This window comes from Silene latifolia, chromosome Y, assembly GCF_048544455.1.
Source record: "Silene latifolia isolate original U9 population chromosome Y, ASM4854445v1, whole genome shotgun sequence".
NCBI classification, from domain to species: Eukaryota; Viridiplantae; Streptophyta; class Magnoliopsida; order Caryophyllales; family Caryophyllaceae; genus Silene; species Silene latifolia.
In genome coordinates, this window is record NC_133538.1 from 52,111,956 (window position 1) to 52,133,604 (window position 21,649).

The following is a 21,649-nucleotide window of genomic DNA, read 5'->3' on the forward strand; positions in this document are numbered from 1 at the left end:
TTTGTTCCTGTATTACTCTCTGCAGTTGTCCTGGTTTACCGCGCTCACCCGTTCCACCCTGCACCATTCCCACTTCATGATTTCACCCACCAGGAAGAACGCTAGGACCCGTCATTAGTTGATGCGCGGATGCTTGACCCCTCCCATTTTGTTGGCTCCCTTTACTTGTAGGGACCTGAAGATCTTGTATATGACTCTAATAATGGCCTGCTCTATACTGGGTGTGTTGATGGCTGGATCAAGACCTAAGACTTAAATTCTTCCGTTTTACGTAATTGGATTAGCACTGGTGGTCTCCCCCTTGGATTTTCTCTTAGTGGGTCTCAACTCATTGTCGCTGATGCTTACCAGGTTTTGTTAACTCTCTCTTTGCTTGTGCTTTTTATTTCAAAATGAACTCACATGCTCAATTTCACTCGACGAGTTAATTGCATTAAATTAACCTAGAATGAAATTTACATTTTAGGGTTTACATCGTTGGATGATTTTGCACATATGTTACGTAGCCAAATAGCCATCGTAGTCTATTAGTAGAGGCCGTTATTGCAACGGGCGGGGTTGGGTGTTTAAAGATAATAAACTTCCTAACACGTACTCTCACACGAATCTCAAATATCTAAAATTTGTTACTAAATTCCATTTAAAAATTTAGTGGCGACTCTTTCAAATGAAAATGTTGTTTGAAAAGAAATATCGCGTGGATGAATTTCTCTTGTCCACAATTTGGCGACTCCGTTGGGATAGTGAAACTCAAAAAGGAAAACGATGGCTATTAGGATTACCTATCATGTCTTTTTTTTCGTTTCTCATGCATAAACCATCGAGACTCTAGGATTTGGAGCATTGTTTCTCTTGGGTCGATCCCAAAATAGGAAAATGACGTCCACTATGTCTGGTTTAAATACCAAGGTGGTTCCGCCAAGGTTAGCAACTGCTTACTTGCCCTATTGCACAGTGCTTATGGTCGGTTTGTCGTTCCCTAACAGAGTGGAATCATTTTGCATGGACCCACTTTAGAAGACTGTTCGGGACTTAGAAGAGTCTAGGCTCATGCATAGCATCCATAATATGCGAGTGACTAATTGTGTTTTTCGAGTCGTTTTTATTTTGAAACTTGTCAACTTTTTTTTAGTCAAAATGGTTGCCTTTTTTTTAAAAAAAAATTGAGTTGTTTTTTAAACCCTTCTATTTTCGAAATTTTGGTCCGTCCCTACTCTTTTTTCGAAATTTTTAACTCATTTTTAATCTCAAACCTTTGAACTTGCTATCTTTTGAAAAAAGCTCTTTCGAAGCGAAATGCTATCCATTTAGATTCGAAATTTCGGCCCAAAACATTGTTTTTAAGCCGTTATGCTGCCCGTTTCAAAGCTCATTTCAAGTATCCTTTTCAAATCAATCCAATCCGATTCAATTCCCGAACCATAACCGAGCATGACATGCGTCTAGTCTTGAGTAGTGTCTTGACCATGTAAGGTCAGACGTTGTCACGTCCTAAAAGTCAAGGACACGACCAATTTAGGTCACCCAAATCAACATTTTAGGTTCGAGTCATGTTAATCCAGGTCAAACTACGATAAATGTCCTAGCTAGGCCACTTTAGGCATTTTTCACGAAGCCAATAGGCCACGAACGGTCCAATCACGGGTTTAATGACATGAAGCCCAATCCAGAGTCAAGTCGTAATGTTGTCAGTCTCGTTAGACTTCTGAGTTTGAGATAAACCGATGTCTTAATCAAACCATGAGTCAAACTATGAGATCCCTGAAAAAATCTTGGTTTTTGAAATAAATGATAAGACGGAGTCGCCATTAGGTTTTATAAAAAAACATACAAAAACAATTTTAACGGAAAAGGCTCCTTTTGATCCCTGGAATGGTGACTAATCCATCACTCCGGCCTGAACCAAAGATTGCGGATTCGGGGAATGTACAGTCAGGGAAGGTGTTAGGCACCCAGATCGCCCATTAAACTGACGGCCTCTATTATTTATTTTTAATATTATATATTTGACGATAAAAAGGTTAGTATTAAACTGAGAAGAAGAAGTAGATTGAATGATTGAAATTCATTGAAAATAAAGTGTGCAATGGTACAAGCTTATATAGCAATTACAATACTAAACTATCCTATTTCTTAGGCAACTAATATCTCTACAATTAAGGAATACAATATCTCAATCTTTGACTATGATAGTTACAACTTACTGTACAAGAAAACTATAGAGTTGTAGTCGGATAATATCTCTCAATATTATCGACTTTCCTTCTTTACTCCCCCTCAAGTTGGACCACTTGGTAAACCAAGTCCCAACTTGCGCTGCAGGTGATCAAACGCTTCACCCCCAAGTGCTTTGGTAAACAAGTCGGCAATTTGTTCTTTGCTGCGAATGTGCCTCATATTGATGTTTTTATTGACAACATGATGCCGAATGAAATGACAATCGATCTCTATGTGTTTTGTCCGATCATGAAATATTGGGTTTTTAGCAATATGAATCGCCGTCTGATTATCACAATATAAAAACATAGGATGCGAGTGAAAAACACCTAATGAAGCAAGGAATGCTTTTAACCAAATTAATTCACTTGTTGCCTTTGCCATTGCTCGGTATTCAGCTTCGGCCGTAGACGTGGCTACTGTGACTTGCTTTTTAGCTCTCCACAATATTGGGGACTGGCCAAGGGACACAAAATATCCGCTTAAGGATCTCCTCGTCAAAGGGCAACTGGCATAATCCGAATCGCAATATCCACTAAGTTGCAAATCTGCATCCTTTCTCATCACAATTCCCTTACTCGGGTTCAGTTTAATGTACCTGACCACCCGCAAAGCCGCTTCCCAATGCTCTGTCCGAGGCTCATTAACAAATTGCGACAAAGTGTGTACGGCATACACTAAGTCTGGACGAGTTATTGTTAAAAAAACTAGTCGACCAACTAGCCTCCGATATCGCATAACATCTTTCAGAATATATCCATGGGCCAATGCTAGACGGTGATGTTGCTGCATTGGCGTAAAAACAGGCTTGGCTCCTTTCATTCTCGTCTCCTCTATAATCCTAGAGCGTATTTCCGTTGATTGAGAAACAGGCCCTTGGAACCGTGTGCCACTTCGATGCCCAAGAAATACTTAAGACGGCCCAAATCTTTTATCCCAAAACTCTTGTCAAGGAAGGCTTTAAATTTTTTACAGTGAACACTATTATTGCTCACGACTATCATGTCATCTACATATACTAGAACTCCAATAAAAATTCCATTTTTACGATATGTAAATAGCGAATAGTCGGCCAAAGATTGGACAAAACCATACCTCTTTAGTGAAGCTGTTAATTTCTCAAACCAATTTCGACTTGCCTGCTTGAGTCCGTAAATCGACTTGAGTAATTTTCAAACTTTATTTTCTCCCCTTTCAAAACCTTGTGGTATTCTTATATAGACTTCCTCGTCCAATTCTCCGTGCAAAAATGCGTTATTAACATCTAGTTGTTCAACATTCCATCCTTTAACGACCGCCACTGCAAGCATACATCGAACACTCGTCATTTTTGCCACCGGTGCGTAAGTTTCATGGTAATCTATGCCTTCAATCTGCGTGAATCCCTGAGCAACAAGTCTTGCTTTGTAACGCTCAATGGTTTCGTCCGCTTTGTATTTTACTTTATATACCCACTTGCAACCGATTGGCCTTTTTCCATCCGGTAATTGGACGATTTTCCAGGTGCCATTCGTTCTAATGCACTGATTTCTTTTCTCATTGCTTCCTGCCATTCCAGTTTTCCCGCTGCTTCATTGTAATTCCGAGGTTCTCGAATGGCATCAATAGCAGCTAAGAATGCTTTGTGAGGGGAAGAGAAACAATTGGTAATAACGTAATTGACTAAAGGGTAGCGAGTACCTAACTTTGCGGACCTTGACTGAACACGATGAGCATCACGCGTGGGTTTTATCACTTGTGTGGACTTGCATATATAATATTTTCTCCATGCCGGCTCAAACTTTTTCCTTGCTCGTCGCCCCATCATTTCTGCCTCTGTCTCCCGTGATTCCCCATTCACAATTTCATTTGGAACCTCGCTATTTATTGCTTCTCCCTGTCCAACCTGTTCTGTTTCAATTGACTCTTCTGGTATTTTAACATCATCCCGAGGTTCACTGCTCCCCCTATCCGCAAGCAACAGTTCTTTCTCTGTTTGCTTGTCACCTATTTCAGAAAAATCTACACCTGCATCTTGCTCATACTCTGAATTAGGTGACTGCGAGCTACTGCCTGTTTCTGGGTTCGAGAACGGAAACTCGTTCTCGAAAAATTTTACATCACGGGAAACAAACATTTTCTTTTCCTTGAGGTCATATACTTTCCATCCCTTCTTACTATGGGGGTATCCTACAAAAATACACCGCTTACCTCGCTTTCCAAACTTGTCCCGAGGTTTGTCTTTATTATGTGCGTAACAAAGACACCCGAATACCATGAGATTAGTCAAAACTGGTACCTTGGCATACAATAATTCGTATGGGGTTTTTCCTCCAAGAAGAGGTGTTGGAGTTCTATTAATCAAATAAGCAGCCGTCAATGCACACTCCCCCCAAAAATGAAGAGGTAGGTTGGCCTGAAATCGTAAGGCTCGTGCTTTTTCTAATATGTGTCGATGTTTTCTCTCGACCCTTCCGTTTTGTTGTGGTGTATCAACATTACTAGTTTGAAAAATAATTCCGTTTTCTTCATAAAAATATTTCATAGGTCCGGATAACAACTTCGTTCCATTATCGCTTTGAATGATTAACGGTTTTTTCAAACTGTGTTTTAACCATGTGGCAAAAGACTCGCATCAACTCTCCTGCCTCACTTTTGTCTTTCATCAAATACACCCATACTGCCATACTATGGTCATCGACAATGGTCAAGAAATAATGTGCACGAGATAAACTTGCTACCCGATATTGTCCCCAAATGTCACAATGAATTAAGCCAAATAATACCTCACATCTTTTATTATTGAGCTGAAATGGAGAGCGAGTTTGTTTAGCCTGACAACACGGGTCACAAGAATAACTAGAATTCCAACTTAAATTGCAACCAACTAAAGAAGAAAATTGAGAAAATATGCTACTTGACGGATGCCCGAGTCGAGTGTGCCATAATCTGACCTCTTTGGTTATTGATGCTTTTCTAACCAACTCGGCTTTCACAGGCAGGAAATGATAAACCCCATCGTGGTGCTCACCGCGTCCAATCTCCGTCCTCGTAGTCCGGTCCTGCATAATACAATAGTCGGGATAAAACGTTACTAAACAATTATTTTCTGCAATTAGTTGCCTCACTGATATCAGGTCACATGTCAAAGAAGGAACAAATAAAACATCCTTTAGAATAAAATTGGAACTAATTCGAATTTCGCCATGTTCCTCCGCCTTAATTCGCCTGCCATCAGGGAGCCCTACAAGCGACGATTGTTCTGTCCAAATGTTATCGAGACACTCCCTTTTTCCCGTCATGTGATGCGAGGCTCCGCTATCAATTAACCATTCATTAATAGCATTAGCTTTCATACCTGAAAGTGTTTCACTACCTTCGGGACTTGCGCTCAACAAGGTATGAATCCTCTCAATTTCATCGGTTGTGAAAGGAAGATTCTGTTTGGATGTCTCTGCTTCCTTTGACCCCGACGAACTACTAACAGCATTGGCATGAATAGTGCTCTGCTGTCCTCGTCCTCCTGCGCGTCCTCGTCCTCTTCCACGAGAGCTGCCTCTTCTTCCTCGCCCTCGGCTTTTCACCACATCATATCCATGCTTATCGTAGCAGCTATCCTTCGTGCGGTATAATCTACCACAGTGTGTAAACCGAGGTGGCAATTCCTCTGTTTCTGCATCTGGTCTGGAAAAGCCACCCTTGCCTCGACCTGTTCCATAGTGATGCATCGCCATTGCCGCCTTTTTTCTCTCTTCCTTGACCTTTGTGATGTTCGTATGTCTCTCCTCTCGCAAGACCAGAGCATATGCTCGAGTCAGGGATGTGATGGGATCCTCCATCAACAAATTTGTACGAAGACCAACATATAAAGCCGTATCCAATCCCATCAAAAATTCATGAACTTTCGCTTCTTCTCGCTCCTTTATTATCATTGCTCATGCGCCACAGGTGCATTTTGGAACCTTGCTATAATTTGCAAGTTCGTCCCAAATCGTCTTTAGTCTGGTGTAATACTCCACCACGGATTTCCGACCTTGTTTGCATTGATGGAGGTCACTCTTCAATTGATGTACTCTCGGGGCATTTCCTGCCGCGTATCGACCCTTCAACTCTTCCCAAATTTCTGCAACAGTCACCGTGAAGGTGATGCTTGGATGTAATTTTTCATCAATCACATTCCGTAGCCATGCTTTCAACATGGCATTACATTGTCGCCAAGCCAACAGTTCTAGGCTGTCCTCTCCTTCGACTGCCTCTGGCTTTTTTACCTCTCCTTCAACAAACCCCAACTTGTTCTTCGCATCAAGTCCATTCTTAACGGCGTCAGCCCATAAATCGTAATTGTCACCGTTAAAAATGGTTTGCGTAAGCTTGAGACTGGGATTATCCGATGGATGAAGGTAGAGAGGCGAAGTAGTCGGAATAGTGCGTGGCTCATTAGCCCCGCTATTTCCTATCGACTTCGTATCAGTTCCTGTCATTGAAATTTCTGTGTGTTTTTGTTTATTTATTGTGAAAATAGAAAATAATGGATCTTGGCTCACGATACCATATTAAACTGAGAAGAAGAAGTAGATTGAATGATTGAAATTCATTGAAAATAAAGCGTGCAATGGTACAAGCTTATATAGCAATTACAATACTAAACTATCCTATTTCTTAGGCAACTAAAATCTCTACAATTAAGGAATACAATATCTCAATCTTTGACTATGATAGTTACAACTTACTGTACAAGAAAACTATAGAGTGGTAGTCGGATAATATCTCTCAATATTATCGACTTTCCTTCTTTAGTTAGTTATACAATTTTATAAACAAAACGATATAATTATATACAAGGGACAAGTTAACTAGTTAGATTATATACAAATATACAATAAATAAGGGAATAAAGCAAATAGATAAAAGATTAAGGTAGAGAAAACTTATTTGAATTGGTACGCTCAGGTCTATTTGGATGTTGACTATGAATGAAAATCAACTTTGTCGTAAATTATTGTCTCTTATGCACTTATATGAAAATTGGGATAATTTTATGTGAATATGTGATTTGAAACTAGAATAGTATATTTAAGACGGTAATTTGTATTAGTACACGTGGTATTGGCTTGGACCTCTCGTATGTTTGGTGTCTCGTGGAATTATTTGTGAATCTGTCACCCCTCCTTTGAATGTATTAGGATGATATTTTCACTGATTCGTTGTTGGTTACTTGGATCAGGAATCATACAAAAACAGAGTCAAAACTCATCGAGTCCCTCTGCTTCTTTATACCGTTAGCTACACTCCTATACACAGCTAGAGGGGTGCTATGGACTTTCTCCCTCCAACCTTCTCTTCTACTTTCTTCCTTTCTCTCTCACAATTGATTAAATTTAGTATATATATTGTGTGGGGTCGAAAAACAACTAGATGAAACAAAAGAAACGATATTTTAATCGGTTGTAAGAGGAGAAGATAGAGGAGAAGGTAGAAGAGAAGGTAGAAAAGAGAATATAGATAGAAATTCTCACACAGCTATCATCCATTGTTTCTCTACCTTGACTATGATTCGATCTTGATATGACACACGTAAGTTTGTCTTATAGTATAACGCATATGCTTCACTTGCGAATTCAACTAAAGTGTCTCAAAAATCCTTGCTATCATGCCACTCACGTATTGTAGCCTATACAGAAACATGGGTTGGACCGTAGCATTAATTATGTGGCTCATTTTAGTTTAATTTTCTGATAGATAATCGGGCTTATATAGTTTAATTGTTCATTTACATACAACATTGATCCGTAATAAGGTGTATTGCTTTTTATAGAACTTTATTATTAACCTCACTTATGAATAAACATCGTCTGAAACGGGAGGAAAATATGATAAATAGTCGAAGTGGGTTAAAGGAAACAGAAAGCTTTTAAGTGGTTTTATGCCACTTTAAGTAATTTTTCGGGAAATAAGCGTAAAGAGTCATAAATTATATATTTGTCAATTTTCATTTAGTCATTATATTTTAGCCTCATCATCGGGTACCCGTACGGCTAGTAGACAACTTTATGGTGTCTACAGAAGCCCTCACTTTGACCAATTCTGAGTAAGACGAAGGTCAAAGTAGTCCGACCGGGACAGATAAAGGTTAAGAAACGTACCTGGGCCTCTTACAATACCTGTCTGGAATAGCTGGAAACTGGGACTAGCTTAACAAAACTTTGTTTTACTAATTTGGAATGAAGCTGGTAAAAGGTTGTTCCACCAATCTGGTATGGCAAAACTTTGTTTCGCCGGCCTGGAATCTTGAATAGCCATACTTTGTTTAGCTGGTCTGGAAACTGGTATAGGTAAACTTTGTTTAGCTGGTCTGGATCTGTTTCGCTGGTCTGGAATCTGATATAACTAAACTTTGTTTAGCTGGTTTGGAAATTGTTTAAGCAAAACTTTGTTTCACTTAAGAGAGTGAACCTGCAAAGTCTGATTTCACAAGCTGATATACGTGTTAGGGCCCGCCGACCAAGGAATTCAAAATTTTATTTTGAAAAGGGATTAGAGTGTAAAATCTGATTTTACAAACTAGGATTTGCAAAATTTGTTTTCGCAAAAAGGAAATTTAGAAAATTTTATTTCAAGAACTCAGATGCACGTCAGGGCCTACCGACCAATTGATTTGAAAATTGCAAAATTTTATTTCGCAAAACAAGTTATGTTCGAAAAAATTTATTTTAAGAACTCAAATGCATGTCAGGGCCTACCGACCAAAGGATTTGAAAATTGCAAAAATTTATTTCGGAAAAAGGCAAGTTAAGAAAATTTTATTTTAAAAACTCAAATGCATGTCAGGGCCTGCCGACCAATTGATTTGAAAACTGCAAAGTTTTATTTCGCAAAAAGGCAAGTTCAGAAAATTTTATTTTAAGAAATCAAATGCGTATAAGGGACCGCCGACCAATTGATTTAAAAATTGCAAAATTTTATTTCGCAAAAGGACAAGTTCAGAAAATTTTATTTTAAGAACTCAAATGCTTATTAGGGCCCGCCGACCAAGTTTAATTTCAAAATTTTATTTTGAAAAGGCTAGATTTGAAACTCACAAAATTTTATTTCACGAAAGGGCTGGAAAATTGCAACATTTTATTGCGTATTAATATTAAACTTGAACTTTTTGCAAGCATTGATTTTGAGATTCGCAAAATTTTATTTTACGAGAAGATAAGACATTATGAAAAGCTCCCACTTTGGATGAATCTGGAAGATGAATGACAAAGAAGTCGACTGGGGTCTGGGAATAGTTAGTGACAAAATTGGAGTAGCAATGACAAATATTTGACACCTACAATACAAATGCATGTCCTAGATATAATGCATGTATGGATGCAAAAATGGAATATTTTCGAAAACAGTGAAAATGAGTATCGAATTTTTTGAAAAGATTTTGAAAAATGAGGTCTAACCCAAATGTGATCCAAGTAGAAAGACTAGACACTGCTACTCTGGAAGTAACTCCTAACAAATTCTCTAGTATGGAGAATAATTGTATCATTTTTTTTACCTATGAATTTGAGTTATATTTTGCTGAGTGTTGCCCTCTTTACAATAACAAGCTCTACTAATTAAGCAAAACTAATACCATAGAAACAAAATACTATTGTGACCGTAAAAGTTTAGTGTACATCTCCAGAATTCTTAGATGCTAACCGAGGGTGATAAATGGAATGGAGTAGAAGGTTCTATGGTGTTAGAAGACACTGGAGACTTGTCTGTCTCTCTCACTCACCTAAATAAATGAATAGAACGTCCCAAGAGGAATGGAAACAATGTAACTGTGGATTGACTCGTCTAAGAAAGAGAAAATGACTACTTTGGAATTTTCATTTGCGAATTTATGAGAAAATAAAAATTACTATTCTGCAACTTTAATTGCAACTTGGACTGGAAATTTTTGTGTTGTGAATTTTTTATGGTGGATTTGTATCTATTTGAGATAATGTTTTTTTTTTGTCTTTGACTTTTTTAGACTTCTGTCACTAGAGTTAATTGCAACTTTGACTAAAATTTTTCTTGACTTGTGTGAGTCTTTGGTGTCAGTATTTTTGAGCTTGTATTGGTAGTTGGACTCACATCTTAGTTCATTCTAAGGGACTAGTAGTCACCTACCTTGTTTTAACAGCACGGAGTGTGCGCTCCCGTGTTTTATTTGGTATTTTGGGTACGGGTACGAATTTCGTTTGAATATTTTTTAGCTAGTTTTCGAGCACCAACAAAAATGGTTGACAATATTTGGATAATTGATCGGCCATATGAAATATAGTAAACTTGATAAATGTGGAAAGGCTAAAGAAGGGTGATGTAGATCTCCGACTAGGAAATGGAGCTAGGGTAGCCGCGACTTAAAGAGGGACTTATGTACTTGTTTTAAGCTAATAGCTTTGAGTTGTACTTACATAATTGCTATTTTGTACCTTCTTTATCGAAGAACATCATTTCCGTTGCCATGTTAGACATGGAAGGATTTTCTTTTACTATTAAGAATAATTGTTGTGAAATTTCTACGAATAACTTGGTCATAGGCCAAGGCACTTCAATTAATGGCAGTTATGTTCTTGAAACTTTAAACTCGAGCAAAGATGTCTATAACATACAATCCAAAAGACTCAAAACAAGTGATCCAAATGAATCATACATTTGGCATTGTTGATTAGGTCACGTAAACGAGAAACGCATCAAAACTCTTGTGTCGACTGGAATTATTAGGCCATTTGATTTTAAATCATATGGAATATGCGAATCTTGTCTCCTTGGCAAAATGATTCGTGCTCCCTTTAGTGGTAAAGGGACACGAGCAAGTGATTTATTGGGACTATTACATACCGATGTATGTGGTCCAATGAGCATCACCACAAGGGAAAATTATGACTACTTCGTCACTTTTACCGATGATTTAAGTAGATATGGGTATGTTTAATTAATCAAATATAAAAGTGAAGCATTTGAGAAATTTAAAGAATTTCTAAATGACATAGAGAACCAATTGAACAAAGGAAATAAAGCATTACGATCCGATCGTGGTAGCGAATATCTAAGTAATGAATTTGATTCTCACTTATAGATTATGACCTTGTGTCACTACCTGTAAGATCAAACTAATATGAGTTGGGGTAAGTTGTCGAACTCACTTTTGGGGATTTGCAATCCAAAACGGACACATTATTTTAAACGAATGGTCAACCTGGAGATACCTAAAATAGCAAGTCTATTTAACAAATGACATGGATCAGACTCGCATATTACATGAATCAAACTGCCATAATAGAGCTGGTCTATTTATGAGCTAACAAGTTAGTCTAGACGAACTTATATTACTTCACCATATATGTTTGTAGCTCACAAAGCTATCTCTTAAGAAGATAGAAGTATTTCTAAGAGATAGAGTGGGAGTAGATCGTGACAAACATGTCTTATAGTTAATGTGTTACTTTTTGAAAGTAATGGAAATATAATCTATTGAGATAGAGTGGGAGTAAGTACACATGTCTTATTGTTAATATGTTACTTTTTGAAAGTAATGGAATTATGACCTATTGAATGATCAATTGCGAGTAGCCCCAAAAAAAATAAAAAAATTTACTCAAGTGTAGATTTACTTTAAGGCGATGATCTCTTTAAAGTAATAGAGCTTTAGAGTACCTAAAAGCATAGATTGACATGAAGATGTTAATCAAGATAAATCATGTTAGGAATTGCCACATTTCATTTTGATGAAGAATGATAAATGATATTAAAAATTCGCTTTCCTAAAATGGGAATTTAGAGAAGGATGTGTAGGGAACACAAAACCTTAGATAAAGAACTAAGAATCCTAACATATTATGCAAAGCTTACTTAAGCGATCCTAGAATGGTCTTAAACAAGCATCAAAGGATTGTAATAATCATACTTTTCATTCATGTGATAATGGTTTCATTCACATTGTTGAAGAATCATGTTTATACATGAGTGATTTTTCTTGTTTTATCAACATGTTTGTGCTTACTCTATTTTTTTCAAACCAGATGACATGACTTTAATAGTAGATTTTTGGGAGAGTTGTTTTAGATTTGATGGAAAGAGTTATGTGGTGCTACGACTTATTCGGATTTCTACAATGGATCACAAATGAGTTGAAAATGAATGGAAAGTTTCCAAAGAAAATAAAATGTTTTTTTTTAAAATAACTTGAAAAAAATAAGACCCCTATTTTTTTTAATTATAGAAAAGGGTTAAAAAAAGTCTGAAAAAAAAGATTAAAAAAAATTGAAAAAAAATTGAATAATATGCTCGCTGATCAACGTACATGTAATGCATATGATTGGCTTAGTTCATTATCTACGTACAATCTCCCTAATCTTATGATTATTCCAAAGTTTTATAGAGGCCGGCAAAATGATATACCCGTGAGTAAATGCAACTTTCTAATTAATGACCCCAATTTCTATATAAAATTTATTTACAAGACCCATTATACTACCTCTTATTCCAAATAACTGTCTCATTTGGACAATGGCACGAAAAGTAAGGAATGAAGTTAAAATAATGAAAAGTATTGCATAGGGTAAGAATATAGGAGTTAAATAATGAAAAGTATTGAATATGATGGTTTAGGGTGGTTGGGGTGGTAAATAAAGAAAAGAGCCAAGGGTAGGAAAGTAAAAAAACATGTCAAAATATGACAAATGAGACAGTTATGTGAATAGACAGAAATGACAAATGAGACAGTTATTCGGAATAGGAGGGAGTATATTGTAATTAGTAAACTACTTGGACACACATGGTTAGCTGAATTGACGGTAACAAGAATGGACTAATGAAACATTTTATTGTAAGTGATAAGAACTGACATGCAATTATGTTGATGTTTGTCCAAGCTTTAGAAGTGTTTTTGTAACTGAAAAAGTAGTAGTTGGGCTAAACACTCTAATTTTGGGAGTTTTAAAACTATTTTTGAAAAGTTAAAAGCTGATCTCCCAAAAGTAGAAGTAGGTATTTGCTACTTCTACTTCTACTTTTCACATAAAGTGCAAATAATTGATTACTTGCCCTTTTTTTATACCCGGTTGCGAAACGTCGTCGACGGTTTTTAAAAAAAGGACGACTTTTACCCTTAGTATCTCTCTCTCTCTCACTCATTCACTCCTCCCTTTCACTCTTTCATTCAAACGACTCCACCGCCCCTCACGACTCCACCGCCCACCACACCACCACGACACGACCACATCCCCGTCTGCATCACCACCGCAACACCTCCACCACCACCACCACCGCAGCAACACCACAGCCGACATAGCACCAATTTCCGGCTCACTCTCCTTGTTTTTAATCAAGTAAGTCGTTTTTTTTTTCAATTAGTTAAGTTTTAATTGTATAATTTGATTTTAATTAGGATAGTAATGTATGTTTGTCTTCATTTGAATTAATCCTTGTTTCAATTTCGTTATTCTTCCTCATTCTTGTTATTTTCCCGTTTCAATCTGGCAAATAGGCTTAGCATTGTCGGATTTTTTGTTGTTGTTGGATTGTTAATGTTAATTTTGTTCGTTGTTGATGGATTTGTTGTTGTTTTGTTGTTTTCAATGGTTTTGTTGTTGTTGTTATCGAATGATTTGTTGTCAGGTTTGTTGAGGCTGCGTTTTATAGGGGAAGGATGTTGAACTTCAATGTCTATAATGGGTAGGGACTTTGAAGTTCAACGTCTGTCAATGGCGTGGATGTTGAAGTTCAACGTCTGTATTGGGCTGGGAACTTTGAACTTCAACGTCTCCCTACGGCTGCAACGTTGAATTTCAACGTCTCTTTGGGTTAGACGTGTATTGTTGCCGTCCATTGTTGGTTGGGACGTTGAAGCTCAATGTCTTGACCATGGACGGACATTGAAATTCAATATCCGTCCATGGTTCGGACCTTTTTATTTCGTTTTAACCGTATATTTTCAATTTTAATTGTTATATTTTTTTTTGTATTAAAAGTTGTTAATTTTATATTTTAATGTTTCATTTATATTTTTTTTAATTAAAATTTGTTAATTTAGTATTTAAATCGGTAATTTGTATTTTTTTTGTAATAAAAGTTGATAATTTTTATTTTAATATGCAATTTTTATTTTTCTTGTTTTAGAAGTTGTATATTTTACATATAATGGTTAAATTTATATTTATTTTTTATTAGAAGTTGTTAATTTTGTGTTATTTTGAATTTATTTGTATTTAAAGTTATTTTTATATGAAAACTTGTTTTTATTTTATTTATCTAACTTTTTAATCTCGTAAATGCAGATGTCGAACAGCGAAGATTACATTATGACTTCACTAGGTCGTACGAAAGATCAAAGAGTAATGAGCTCTAAGCGGCGTATCCATTTACCGTTAGCACCACGTCGTGGTCGGGGTAGGGGTAGGGGTAGGGTTAGGGGCATCGAAATACGCCCTTGTGTTGACCCTACTCCCGACGCTACTCCCGAGCCCGTTATGACCGAGATGGATTTACCGAGTGCGTTTTTTAGGCAGCCATTAGCCGATTCTGATGTTGCGGAGGAAGAGCATTTTGACCATGTGGTTGAGCATGATGATGATGATGATGATGATGATGATGATGATGATGATGATGATGATGATGATGATGAGGAGGAGGAGGAGGAGGAGGAGGAGGACGATGACTCCCGTTTTCTTGACGAGGAGGCCGCCGCACTACCATCTAAGAAGGTGGTACGAGATTGTAGAGGTCGATATGTGCCGCTTGGTGACGGTTCATCTAGTAGCACGGGGAGGAAGAAGACAAAGACTCAGGATACTTCTTGGCGTCTTATGGGTCCGGTTGAGGGTGGGCCGAGTGTCCTTAGCGTCCACGTAGCTTTGGTGGCCACGTAGCTTATGGTAGTTGGACAGGTCAGGGAATGAGATCGTGGATCACGTGTTACGAGAGACCGGGTGCTTTAGAGAAGTTAAGTAAGATAAAGGTCTGTGACGGTGTTATGGAGATAGTTAGTAAGAGTGGCCTTGATCATTTGAGGCGTTCTTTGATGACCGGTGATGCGTGTATTTTATATAAGGTTTTTACCTCATTTTTACACGCATTTATGTAGGATCTGGCTACAAATACCCCCGAATATTCTACTTTGGTTCGTTTTATGTAAATTGCAGGAATAAATCAAAGAGGAGCTAAATCGAGCCTTAATTCGTCCCATTTGCATGCATTTACGGAGAACGAGGAGTTGAGTCGGAGCTTGGAAACTACCAGTTTGAGGTGTGCATAGAAGAAAAGAAGCTAGGCAAACAAAAGAAGAATTTCAAATTGCTAGTGCCTACTTTGAAGAGCTATATCTCGAGTTCTACAATGGATTTTCAGGTGATTTTAATTGGAGATAAATTTTGTCCTCTTAGCATTCCAACGCTACCAGAATCGCCTTGTTTGCCAAAGTAACGAAGAAATGGCGGCCATTTGAAGTTCAGTGCGCGAAGCAGGAATTACGCGCTGAGGAGTACTCGATCGAGTACTCTTTATGTTCAATCGAGAGCTTATTTGCTCGATCGAGAGCTTCTTTGCTCGATCGAGTGAATAAGGGGAAGGAAGACCTCGATCGAGTATCTATCTTACTCGATCGAGTGATTGGTTGGAGGATTTTACTCGATCGAGAGGAATTTGTCCTCGATCGAGTAGACTCCGTCATGGGCTTTGATTCCGCGACACTTTAGGTTTAATTTCGTATTAGCTTTAGTATAAATAAGAGATTAGCTTCGCTAATCAGAGGGGGGGCATTATTCGTGGACTGTTATTCATTCAGCCACATATTACGACATTCGTTATGGCTTTCTTTCCTCTATTCTTTGGATCTTAAATCTCTGTAACTTCTCCTTCCTCTTCTCTTTTAATTTATGTTATTTCTTGCACCCTTGAATCTCTTTTCCTTTAATTCCTTTTCATGAATAGCTAATTTGCATGCTAGGATTAGAAAATCTATAGCATAGATGGACTAATATGTTTTAGATCTGGAATTGGTATTAGTAGAGTTGCCTCATAGTTGTTTTAATTGTTACATCTAGCGAATCGACCGGCCGGAGACTAGCTAGATAACTTGGGAATTTCTGACCTAGATCAAAAGATTGGAAGGGAATAGACCTAATTATGAACAATAGACTACCCTAGTGGACCTAAAGGACCTAGAGTTATTTAGGCATTAGATTACTCTAATGAGGGTGAAAGTTAAGTTAGAAGTAATCTAGGGCGAATAGAGACCGAAAGGAGATATTCACTGCCCTTCTATGAGTACCCAGACCGGACCTTAGCTATTTTAGACCGTCATAGCTGTAGTTACCCGAAATCCTAGTATCTTTCTCTCTTTTTACTCTGCTCTTATTTTCTCGTACTCTTCCTCTCTTTGCTTTAGATTAGTTTTAGATTAATTACAATCAATCAACCCCCGTTACTCATAGACTAGAATTAGACAGATAAATCTCATTTTGCCTCCCTGTGGAGATCGACCCTACTTACCGCTAGCTTCTGTTAGTTGTACTTAGGTTTATTTTAGGTGCTGTGACGACCGGTATCAAATTTTGGCGCCGTTGTCGGGGAGGCAGCGCAGTTTTATCTGTTTTTTTTTAGTTTATTTCTTGTCTCAGGGAACTTAAGTTCCTTGAGACCGTTCTTATGTCTTTCGTTCTCAGATTTCCGCAGGATGAGAACGAAAGCTTTGGTGCTTATATAGACAGGTTGGAGGAGTTTCTCGAACCAAGACGAGGAATTCTTTCGGGACTTCAAATATGCCAGTCTATCATCAAGGGAATGAATGTCCCTACGAGAGCATTCCTCGAGGCTAAAGGTAAGGGGGATTTTGATGGACTCCCCACAAAAGGGGTATTAGAATTTTTTAATTGGTTTGCTGCTGAAACTGTTAAACCCAATTTCTCTCTTCATGTTGACTCAGACGTGGGGATGGGTGAGACATTAGAGACCAATCTAGAGGATGCCATAATTTTTTTACGGAGACATAGAGGAGACTTCTAGCATGGTTGACAATCCCTTCTATAGGGAAAATCTAGAACCCCTTTATGATTCTTTCACAGACAGTGAGGACGACTGGGAGGGTCTCTTTGAGAACTTCCCTACTGATGAGTCTAGCGCTAGGGGGAGTGAGGAGACAATTTTTGACTGTCTTGATGTTAAATGGGATAGTTACGATGATATAGTAGATGAACCTATTATAGAGGACCCAATTGACCCAATTGCCTTTACCATCCCTTGCATCTGGGATGAATACCCACCTTGCCCTTTAGCAGACCAGATTCCTCCGCCTCACCGTTTCTACCCGTCTGGCCATCTGAATTCTACTCGCGTTATTTTCGAGTCCAATGCTCTTGAGCTTTTTCCCCTTGCGGTTAAGTCCAGCTTTTATATTTCGCCCTTAGCTGGAGGGAGGAATAATTTTGTGGATATTTTTAGGAGCTGTCATAGGAACTTTGTTAGACTTAAATGTTATTACATTTTAATTTCCTATGCTATCACTATTTTAAGGTACTACTTACAGTTTTGTGTAGCACATGCGCAGTTATTTGATCGGTTGCTGCGCGCTTTGAGTTGTTTTGATTGTGCGCATTCTTTCCCGCTGCTGTTTTGTCGCTTGCTGATGTGACAAGGGCTCGATCGAGTTCTCTATCTACTCGATCGAGCGGTGAAGCTTCCCCTTCTGCTCGATCGACTGCCCCTATTCCTCAATCGAGTGACTCCCTTCCCAGAGTCCTCGCTCGACTGCCTATGTTCCTCGATCGACCACTTCTCCTGCCTTTTTCTGCTCGATCGACTGGGATTTTCGTCGATCGAGCGCCCTGATTCCCTCCCATGTCTGGCTCGGTTTGGGGAGGTCTGTGGTAAGCGCGTTGTTGTAAGTTTCTAACTCCCTCTCTTTAGTTTGCATTTCTTTTCCTTTACTTTGTACAATGGGGACATTGTACAGTTTGGTTTGGGGAGGTTATGCATCCATATCTTGTCTGCATATTGTTTTACTGCATTTCCATTATCACGTTTCGTTTCCGTATACATTGTTCTTTAAAAAAAAAAAATCACGTTTATTTTTGCATATAGTTGAGTCGGATTGGAGTATTACCGATGATGATATTGCACTATAAATCAAATTTTTGCTATGCCTTACCCTTTTCACAAACTGTTTAGTAAAATCAAGCGATTTCTCGAATTTTGTCTTGGAAATTATTTTGTATTATTAGACTTTACTCGTAATTTTGGCAACCTACTCATATTTTCTAAGTTTTAGAGCCTATAACTGGTGACATTTATGACCGGTTTATCTAGGATTGAGAGTAGTTACTCCCCACATTTCATTGTATCGCATGTATATGAGTTTTGATTTCTTTTTGCCTGCATGCATGGGTTTGTGGTCGGTATTACGTGGTTTGAGAACTATTGCATATTCCCCTTTCTCATTTTATCCCATCAACTCCACATTAGCCAAATCTGCCAGTTGCCCCGAAACTACAACCTATATTTAGCCTACCTTTGCTGAGCTAGTTAGTAGTTTTGTGGAATATATTGTTATGTATCGGATTTTGGCTCGTATATCTTATTTTGGAGTGTGTATTAATGAGAAAAGAAAAAGAAAAGAAAAAAATCAGCCTATGAAAAGACGGAAAAAAACCATGTAAAAAGGAAAAAAAGGAAAAAATGGCTGAAAAAAATATTTTATACCTCTCGTGCTTATTTATACTTTACGAGGTACATTTATCATGGATTCTTGTGTTGTATATGCCAAATTATAAGGCATTGAGTTATTTATATGATTGGAAGAGCGGGATGTATTTTATTATGGTCTTGGTTAGGTTCTAGCTCGGCTATTTTACCTTCACATTTCCATATTTGTTTAGCCCCTTCTTACCAATTGAGCCTCACATATCCATATTATGCAATTGTTCGGCACGTGATAGTCCTTGAACGGTGGTTTTGCGTGTGTACGGTGACTGAATCATTACTCATGTTAGTTAGCGTTACATGTTGTGTTGGTCGCAGTCTAGGTGAGAGTCTGCAATTTCTTCTTTCTCTACACACATTTTCTTACTTACCATTTGCTTTGTTGAGAGAAGAGTGAACCGGGAGAGTCCATTATTTATGAGTCGTGCAAGGTCGAAAGTACATTTTATTTCCAAGATATACATAAATTTCATTCGCTTCGTATTGAGCTGCAGTAGCTGAATTGCGCATTAAAATGGTTTAGTATTGACTTGTATCTAGCTCTGAGATTTACTCCTTTCCCTTAGGTCCTTATTAGTTGCATATAGTTTGCTTGGGGACAAGCAAAGGTTTGGTTTGCGGATATTTGATGCGTGTATTTTATATAAGGTTTTTACCTCATTTTTACACGCATTTCTGTATTATTTATGTAGCATCTGGCTACAAATACCCCCGAATATTCTACTTTGGTTCGTTTTATGTAAATTGCAGGAATAAACCAAAGAGGAACTAAATCGAGCCTTAATTCATCCCATTTTCATGCATTTACGGAGAAGAGGAGTTGAGTCGGAGCATGGAAACTACCAGTTTGAGGTGCGCATAGAAGAAAAGAAGCTAGGGAAACAAAAGAAGAACTTCAAATTGCTGGTGCCTACTTTGAAGAGCTATGTCTCGAGTTATACAATTGATTTTCAAGTGATTCCAATTGGAGATGAAAGTTTGTTCTCTTAGCTTTCCAACGCCACCAGAATCGCCCTGTTTTCCAACGTAACAAAGAAATGGCGGCCGTTTGAAGTTCAGTGCGCGAAGCAGGAATTACGCGCTGAGGAGTACTCGATCGAGTACTCTTTATGTTCGATCGAGAGCTTATTTGCTCGATCGAGAGCTTCTTTGCTCGATCGAGTGATTAAGGGGAAGGAAGACCTCGATCAAGTATCTATCTTACTCGATCGAGTGATTGGTTGGAGGATTTTATTCGATCGAGTGGAATTTGTCCTCGATCGAGTAGATTCCGTCATGGGCTTTGATTCCGCGACACTTTAGGTTTAATTTCGTATTAGCTTTAGTATAAATAAGAGATTAGCTTCGCTAATCAGGGGGGCATTATTCGTGGACCGTTATTCATTCAGCCACATATTACGACATTCGTTATGGCTTTCTTTCCTCTATTCTTTGGATCTTAAATCTTTGTAACTTCTCCTTTTTTTTCGGTAAAATGTGAGTATGTATATAATATATCAAAAAGATAGGTGCATAAGGTTCAAGTAACACTAATCATCAGTTACACATAAATTCTTATGTTTCAACCAATCTAGATCCGTTTTAGTAAGCACTCTGAAATCTCTTCCATTGAGCCTTGCCTTAACCTCCTCAATGACCTGATTAGCTACTCTTTCTGGTCTTAGCAGCATCCCCTTCATTCTGCTTTTGTTCCTCTGCTGCCATATGTTATACACCATCCCCTATAGGAGAGCAAACTGCACCCCCTTCTGCAACTTCGTGCCTATTCTCTAGTTGCACCAACCTATCAGATCAGTGACAGGAAACATTATCTGCATCCTCTGGTTCATTTCCTGTATATTCTTTCTGCTGTAAACACAATCACACAACAGATGGTCAATGCTCTCAGTAGTCTGTGCACACAGGAAACAGCTATCCTCAACCTTCAGACCATACCTAATCAGTTTATCCTTAGTCCTCATAACTCCATGTGCATATAGCCACCCCATAAATTGGTGTTTTGGAGTCACATGCTCATTCCAGACCCATTTATGCCAAGGGACCGCAGGTTTTCTTTCCCTTAGCCATTCATACCCCATAGCAGGAGTATACTCTTACTGTGCATTCCAGGTACCATCAATATATCCAGGTATCATTTCCTTCTTTACTTTACATATTCTTCTCCAGACCCATCTAGAATTAGGAGTAGTCTTATAGTCCAGCTAAGCCTTCCCTTTTAGGTAGTTCTTCTTCACCCATTGCATCCATATTGAGTTCTTCTCCTCCATGACCCAATGTACCAACCTGCCTATCATAGCCTTATTCATAATTTCCTGGTCTTTGAGCCCTAGACCTCATTCTTCTTTTGAGCAGCTCACCTTATCCCAAGCTACCAGTGGGACTCTCCTGTATTCAACACTATTATCCCACAAAAAATTCCTGCAAGTAGCTTCTATTTTACTAATGATCCCTTTTGGAATAACATTGAGGCCCAATATGAGTGTAGTGTAGAGAGCACAGCCTGTACCAATACCAGTCTCCCAGCATAGGAAAACTTTTTGGCCCCATAGTTGTGAATTCTGCTGCAGATCTTCTCAATCAGGCACTCACAGTCAGCTTTCATCAGTCTTGTGGTCTAGATAGGCATCCCAAGGTATTTAAATGACAGTATTCCCTCCACAAAGCCAGACACCCTTAAGATATCATGTTTAATGTGCTCTGGAATTCCTTGGAAGTATGCATTTGATTTAGTAGCACTCACCTG

General features: G+C 38.2%; 1 protein-coding gene across 1 annotated transcript; it reads left to right on the forward strand.

Annotated features, from left to right (window-relative positions):
- Positions 1–272: 272 nt before the first annotated feature.
- Positions 273–15,243, forward strand: LOC141627381 (uncharacterized). Its single transcript, XM_074440679.1, has 2 exons — positions 273–351; positions 14,490–15,243. The coding sequence occupies exon 2, from the start codon at positions 14,490–14,492 to the stop codon at positions 15,078–15,080; it is 591 nt and encodes a 196-aa protein (XP_074296780.1). The 5' UTR covers positions 273–351; the 3' UTR covers positions 15,081–15,243.
- Positions 15,244–21,649: the final 6,406 nt, after the last annotated feature.